This window comes from Canis aureus, chromosome 29, assembly GCF_053574225.1.
Source record: "Canis aureus isolate CA01 chromosome 29, VMU_Caureus_v.1.0, whole genome shotgun sequence".
Classification (NCBI taxonomy): domain Eukaryota; kingdom Metazoa; phylum Chordata; class Mammalia; order Carnivora; family Canidae; genus Canis; species Canis aureus.
Genome location: NC_135639.1, coordinates 27,527,862 through 27,535,437, shown reverse-complemented (window position 1 = coordinate 27,535,437; position 7,576 = coordinate 27,527,862). Strand labels below are relative to the sequence as shown.

At 62.1% G+C, this 7,576-nt stretch overlaps 1 protein-coding gene across 1 annotated transcript; it reads left to right on the top strand.

Moving 5' to 3' along the window:
• Positions 1-214: 214 nt before the first annotated feature.
• TLX1 (T cell leukemia homeobox 1) lies at positions 215-6,667 on the top strand. The gene is made up of 3 exons (XM_077877924.1): positions 215-1,092; positions 3,228-3,429; positions 5,549-6,667. Exons 1-3 carry the CDS (start codon positions 507-509, stop codon positions 5,769-5,771), a joined length of 1,011 nt encoding a protein of 336 aa, XP_077734050.1. The 5' UTR covers positions 215-506; the 3' UTR covers positions 5,772-6,667.
• Positions 6,668-7,576: the final 909 nt, after the last annotated feature.

Here is a 7,576-nt window from a genome sequence, read left to right as displayed (position 1 = left end):
GAATGGCCGCCTCCTGTTCTTTTTCTGCTCTTACGTCTCTGAATCCCTTCTTCTCTCTCTTCCCGAACTACTTCTCCGAGCCTCAGTCTCGGTCCCTCGGTCTCTGGCTCCTGCATCAGTCTCGGCTCCCGGCCTCCCTCTCCCCCTCTCCGCCCCTCCCCCGCGCTGTCATTCACCCCGCTCCTCTCCACGCACAGCCAATGGAGAGACCCGGCCGAAACGGCTAGGCTCGCTCGCACCGGGCTTTTTCGCCCTGTGATTGATGTCCCAGAGTCAACATCTAGCTAGCAGCGGGAGAGGGGAAGGAGCAGCCGGAGAGGGGAAGAATACGGCGCCCCCTCTCTCTTCCCCTCCCCCCTACTTTAGCCCTCCGCGCACTTCGCCTCCAAGTCTCCGCACAGCCAGGAACCGCCGCCGCCTCCGCGCCCCTGCGCTCTGCCCACCGAGCCAAACACAGCAAACGCCGCCGCCCAGGCCCCCCCGCGGGGCCGGGGCCGGGGGCCAGCATGGAGCACCTGGGTCCGCACCATCTCCACCCGGGCCACGCGGAGCCCATCAGCTTCGGCATCGACCAGATCCTCAACAGCCCGGACCAAGGCGGCTGCATGGGGCCCGCCTCGCGCCTCCAGGACGGAGAATACGGCCTTGGCTGTTTGGTTGGAGGCGCCTACGCTTACGGCGGCGGGGGCCCCGCGGCCGGGGCGGGGGCCGGGGGCGCGGGGGCCTACGGTGCCGGCGGTCCAAGCGGCCCTGGTGGCCCGGCGAGCGGCGGCGGCGGCGGCGCCTGCAGCATGGGCCCGCTGGCTGGCTCCTACAACGTGAACATGGCCTTGGCGGGAGGCCCCGGTCCCGGCGGTGGCGGCGGCGGGGGCGGCGGCGGCGGCGGCGGCGGGGGGGCCCTGAGCGCTGCGGGGGTGATCCGGGTGCCCGCGCATAGGCCGCTTGCTGGAGCGGTGGCCCACCCTCAGCCTCTGGCTACCGGCTTGCCCACCGTGCCCTCCGTGCCTGCGGTGCCAGGTGTCAACAACCTCACCGGCCTCACCTTCCCCTGGATGGAGAGTAACCGCAGATACACAAAGGACAGGTTCACAGGTGAGTCCGGCCCGCGCGCGCCCCGCCTGGCCGCGGCCCGGGCTCTGCGCTACCTTTCCCCGGCCGGCGGCTCCCCGCGGCCCCTCTGCGCACCAGGCTGCCCGGCTTCTCTTGGTACTTCCCCCAGGCGCAGCCGCCCGCCACCTTTCCACGCTCGCGGAATCGCCACGCTCGAAGAGTTCTCCCAGTCTGGGCCCCTCTCGGTCTCTCCCGCAGGACCCCCACTCTGAGAAGCGCTCCCAGGTCCCCTCTCGGAGTCCCTGGGCTCAGTCAGGCGGAGGGAAGGGGGGGTGTAGCTTCGAGACTAGCTTTCGCCCGCATTTGGGGCTCGGGAATCTTGGAGAAAGGGGCGCAGTGTGAACAAACTGTTTCTTCCGTCCCGGCCAACGCTCTCTGGCCGAGGCGGGGAGCCCCAGAGTCAGGCGCAAGGAAAGAACAGGTTCCCCACCTCTCGTTCCCTACGCGCGCGCACACACACACACACACACCACTTGGCGCTCCGGAGGTCCAGCGCCCGCTGCGCTTGCCCGCCCGGCAGAGGCCGGAGCCTGAGTCCAACAGCAGGGCTGACGGGCCCGTCTTCCCGGACTGCGGGCTTCGTCCGGCTCGGTGGCAGCGTGAGGCTGAGCCTCCTGCTTCGTTTTCGTTCGGTCCCGGCATGGCGTCCTTCCCTCTGGGCCCAGCCCGGTTCCCTCCAGTGTGAATAATGCACCCGCCCGGCCCGCGATCGATCGGCGGCCGAAGGACAACTCCTGGGACGATTACGCACTCAGCGCGGCCGGCTACCGCCCTCCTCGCTGCCAGCTCCGCGCCTTCCTCCGCTCGCCCCGGCTCCCTCCGCTCCCGCTTCCGCTCTCGGCGCTCAGCTCTGGCTCACGCGCGCGCCCTTCCCTCCGGCCTCACTTCCCGCTGCCCCTTAGCATTCCTGGGATCCGAGGCTACGATCCTCGATCCTCGATCCTCCTGCCGAGCCCAGCTCCCAAGCCGGTTGGGAAGTAGCCACGAGCTATGCCTGGGTTCCTGGCCCGGCCTCAGAGAGAGGAGGCACGGGCCGCTGCCGTTGGCGACGTGACTCCCATGGGGCTCGGGATCCAGGGCCCAGGGGTGGAAAGGAGACAGGCAGCTTAGAGCTACACCCTCAGCTAGGAGACCTCAAGGCACCCCAGGCCCCCTGCTCCTGTTACCGCCTTGCAGCCCTGGCTCCAGGCTGGGTCTGTGGCAAAGGTGGGGGTGAGTGGGGTGCGGTGCAGCGGAGGCAATACAGCCGGTCTGCTGCGGGCCTCCAGGAAGGACGGACCTAAGGTACTCAAGGGATCCCAGTGCCCCAACCCAAGTCCTCTCAGGCCTGGGGAGGCAGAGCCTGCTGCCCTTTCTACTCCCCCCACCCAGGCCAGGACAGCCTTGAAGGGCTCTAATCGAACCCTCCAACGAGAATCTACTGCTCTTGGGTCTCTACAGAGGGCCTACCTGGGGAGCCACAGCCCACCCTAATCTTGCTTCAGGCCTGAAGGAGGTTCTCAGGAAGTGAATCGCTGTCACCCTGTGCTGCTTTGTGTTGCCCTGTGTCCTGTTTGTGTCTGCCCCTGTGCCTGTTGTGTCGGATGGGATGTATAGATCTGTAACTTGCCCCTGTGGTATGTGATGTGTCTGTGTATGCTGCTGTGTGGTGGTCGCTCAGGTCAAGACCCGAGCACCCCCCCTCCCCTTGACCAAGCACAGCCTCTGGCTGCTGGGCAGCTTCACTGAGGCTGGAGGCCTGGGGCTGTGGGGGACTGTGACCTTTAGCTCGCCTCAACCGTGCCCCTCAAGGAGACTGGGGCGGCGACTGCGCCGGTTCAGGCTGGGCACTTGGGAGCCCCGGGCTAGAGAGGCCTCCGTGGCGGCGGCGGCGGCGGCGGCGGCGGCGGCGTCGGCCTGGCGGGCGGGAGGGGGCCGTTTCCCGCCGCGGGCTTGGGGCTTGGAGCCGAGGGCTGACGGGAGGATCGCCGCCCCGCTCCTGGGGTCTAGCCGCTGCGCTCGCTGATCGCGGGGAGTCGGGCCTGGGACGCCTCCTGACGCTCTGCCGCTTGCCTCTGCCGTCTGTCTGTCTCCCGCTCCAGTGGCCCTCTCACCCTTCACTGTAACACGCCGTATAGGTCACCCCTATCAGAACCGGACGCCCCCCAAGAAGAAGAAGCCGCGCACGTCCTTCACGCGCCTGCAGATCTGCGAGCTGGAGAAGCGCTTCCACCGCCAGAAGTACCTGGCTTCGGCCGAGCGCGCCGCCCTGGCCAAGGCGCTCAAAATGACCGACGCTCAGGTCAAAACCTGGTTCCAGAACCGGCGGACGAAGTGGAGGTGAGCGCGCTGGGCGGGCGGCTCTCTGCCCCGGGGTCCCTGCTGGGGCGGTCGCACCCCGTTTGCTCGCCGGCTTCCGATCGGCCCCTCTAGGCTCGCCGGCGCCCGGGGTGGGGCTGGAGAGCCCTGGCTCTGTTTTACCGGAGGCTTCTTGGCTATCTGGCCGACACGCTCAGTGCGGGTGTAGACGCGGCCGGTCGCCGCCGCTGCTGGGGGAGACAGCGGGGCCAGAGCTCAGTCCATGCAGTCTGCGCTTTGCAGACCAGCGAGTCCTGAGGGACTTTTTGTTTGCGCAAACTCGCGCTTTCAAAGATGCCTCTTCCCCCGAGGCCGGAGGCCCGATGGCCCGCGCCTTGTTTCTGCGCCTCAGCCGGGGCTCCAGGCGGAGCGGCCAGGCCCCAGACCCGGGCCCTGCTGACTCCCTCCTCCCCCGGCTCTCCGCCCGCCCTCACGCAGCGGGTCCCCCACCCTGGAAGAGGAAAATCAATCCGCGCCGGCTGCGGAGGGGTTTTGGAGAGTCCCACTGAAAGAGGGATCAATTAGGAGCAGATGGGTGTGCGTGAGACACACACATTTACCCTTCTCCCGTCACACACCCACAACCACACTACCCGCCCCCCCACACCTCTGTCTCTCTCTCAACGCGGCCCACACTCCTTGCCAGACTCAATCGCCGCGTACCGGCGCCTTCTCCAGTTGCGCCCACTTGCACCCCTGTACCCTCGCGCACAGCGGCCCGCATACTCCGTTCCACAGGCGCGAGAAGTTTCTCGCCAGCTCAGGCCTCAGGGCGGAGAGCGCAGGAGAGTCTCGGCGAAGTCCGCGGCTCTGGGCCCAGCCGGCCTAGCGCTGGAGGAAGGAATCGGGAGTTGTCTCTTTTTTTGAATGAAGGCGAGGAATCTGCCGGGGATTCCGACGTTGTGGCCACAAAGGAAGCCACTGCCCCACGACTCTGCCCACCCCCCTGCTCTCCTGGGGAAGACAGGGGGGTCATGGCTTCAGACCTCTGGAAGGCTAGTTAAAGAGGTGTAGCAAGGGCTAGCTGAATAGGGGTGCGGCCACTACTGTTCCCAAGCCCCCCACCCCACCCCAGGCTGCAGCCTCAGCCAGGAGAGGGAGAAGGCAAGCCCCTGGAAGAGGGGCTGAGAGAGGGGAGGGGGCAAAGATAAATAGCTCACCCCAAGGAGAAAAGGAAAACACAGGCAGCCTGAAGAAGTCTTAGGATAATAAAGGAAAGCAATGGATCATTAAGCCTCATTTTCGTTTTAAACAAATTCTCCTAATTCTGAGAGAACGAAAGAAGTGGGGGTGAGAGAAAAAAGGAGATCCAGGCACAAAGCCTAAAAGGCAGAGAACCAGTCCGGCCGTTTGAAATGCAGGAAAGAGGGTTAGGACGACAGTCAGACTCGCGGAGCAAAAGGCAAGAAGGGGCGGCGGGAAAGAGGCCGGCGGCCACCGCTGGGAGAGGCCCTCGCCGGCTTCGCGCGGCTTCATCGATCGCCTACAAATTGCTTCTGGAGGCCCCCGGGACTCCCATTAGGTCTGTCCACCTTAGAGACAGACGTTTGATCTCAGTTGACGGGGTGGAGGGGAGGCTTTAAATGGAATGAGTGAGTCATCGCCTCCCCGCACCGCTTCGGAGGAAGGCGGCTGGTCCGGCGGGAGTCCCGGCCGGGCGCGGGGCGCGGGGCTCGGGGCAGGAGGTAGGAAGCCTGCCACAGGCTCGCAGAGGAAAGGGGGAGCCGAGAGGTCAGGCCAAGCAGCTCCTAATCCACCGCCCCCGCCGTCTCTGCCCTGGGCTGGTGGGGAGGGTGGTGCGCCTTAGGCTTGGGACAGCGCAGCTCGGGAGGGGAGAGATGCCATCCTCCCCTGGGAAGGGGAGGCTAGTGGGAAGGGGGGGACCAGATGCTTGGGCCTAGCAGCAGATTGTCCCACTGGGTACCTGCGCTCCTTTGACTTTTGGGGTTTCCAGTCTGTTGGAGTCAGGACCCTCCAGATAAGGGTGTGTGTTAAAAGGGCCCAAGCTGGAGCTGGGGAGGGCTGTGAAGGGAGCAGTGCAAGTCCAGGCTATCTCCCCGGAGCGCACCGAAGCATCGGTAACGGCTTATCCCCGGTGCAGGCGGCAGACCGCGGAGGAGCGTGAGGCTGAGAGGCAGCAGGCAAACCGCATTCTCCTGCAGCTGCAGCAAGAGGCCTTCCAGAAGAGTCTGGCGCAGCCGTTGCCCGCCGACCCACTGTGCGTGCACAACTCTTCACTCTTCGCCCTGCAGAACCTGCAGCCGTGGTCTGACGACTCCACCAAGATCACCAGCGTCACATCCGTGGCGTCGGCCTGCGAGTGAGCCTGCCTGCTACGCCGGCGAAAGCCAGCGTCCAGCTGTGGGGTGGCGGAGGCTGAGAGCCAGGACTTTCCGTCCACCCTCCCGCTTCAGACTGCACGCGGGAGGGGGACGCGCCGCACCCCTCCACACGGGCCTGTGCTCCTGCCCACGCTGTTTTCTCTTCGGTGGAAAAAAAAAAAGAGCGCGGGAGGGAAACAGGGACACAGGACCTCCTTCCAGACACCTAAGTGGTCCCGTGCCCTCTGGAACTGTTCAGAGTCCTCTCAGTTTGCGTCTATTTTATTTTATTCTGATTTTTAACGTGGGACTGAGAGGCAGAGGAGGTGGGGGAAGAAGAGCTTCTGGGGTCTTCAGAAGACAGCATGGGCTGTCATTTGAAATTGCTCTGGGGAGACCCCCACTGTATTCCACTCTCCATCACACACGCACCCAAAGTACCACCCAGAGGTGATGTTACTGTCCCTTGTGGTGTCACCCAGAGTCAAACACAGAGGACCTATGGCCAAGTGTCACGCACACATAGGGCCATAGCCTTCACAACCTTGATTCTCACTATCAGGCATAAGCTAGTGGTGACCCAGCTTCATTGTGAACAGCATGGCACTTCTCACAAACACAAGGCTACGGCCGCACTGTGACACACTATCCCACACACAACAGCACCACAACCTGCCAGGCCCCCATCACACATCCTAGCTGCACCCAGGTACGCGCAGGCAGGTTTTCACACAAACTCAGCCTTTTTCTCCAGATCCTGTTCATAGGGGAGTTTAAGTTATGCACTTATAAGGTGTTTTCTGTGTAACCATTTTATAAAGTGCTTGTGTAATTTATGTGAAAAAAAAATAAAACCCTCCGGATCCGGAGCCAGGGCTGCCTGCGCCTTGCTGAGCCCAGCACATTGTAGCTACTTGGGTTTGGTGTGAAATGGTGCTGCTGGGGCAGCTGCTGTGTCTGAGCATGAGGGACATCTGGGGGCCAGAATCTGCAGGCTCTGGAGAGAGGGAAGGAGGGGGACAGAGAAGGCAGACTTGAGGAAAGGAAGGAGTGCCAGGCTCTCCTGGGATGGCTAATGCTCAAGAGAATATACTGTCTTTGGGTACAAGGGTTGTGGGTGTGCATTGTGTGTGTGTTGGTGTGGACTATCAGGATGATACTGATAATGAATGTAATAGTATTTAAATGTGTCACTGTGTTTGCAATTATTGTGAGTGCTGGTTTCTGCTTAAGTTGCAAATCGAAACTATCATTGTACGCATGAACTTGCAGCAGTGTGTGTAACGTGTGTGAATGCAACTGTGTCTTTTTAGGTTATTGTGATCATCCACCCGTATATGTGACTGTATGAATCATGTGTTAATGTGTTAATTCATTGCTCCTCCAAATCTATTTTTGTGTTAAATGCGTGAGTGTTTGTAATTGTGAATCATCTGTAATTGTATGAATATAACTGTGTGTGATATGTAATCATGTGTGACATGTAATCATATATAAGATGTGTGTTTTACTGCATATATGTGTGACAGTATGTAATGGGGGAGTGCATTAGGGGGGAGTGTGGATCATTGTGGGTGACTCTTCCTGCAGGTGAGTGTGTGTGGTTGTGACTGCGTGGATGTAAATGTGTAATACTGGTGTGGGGGGAGGGTCTAAAGCAGGGTGTGCAGATACACTGGAGGGAGGGTATCAACATCTGCTAGGGATTCTGGGGTTCTAGGCCCTTAGCCTGCAAGCCACACAGGTTGGAGCACAGTAAGTCAGTATGTGGGCCAGGATCCTCTGTGGTGCTCTGAGTAGGACTTCCC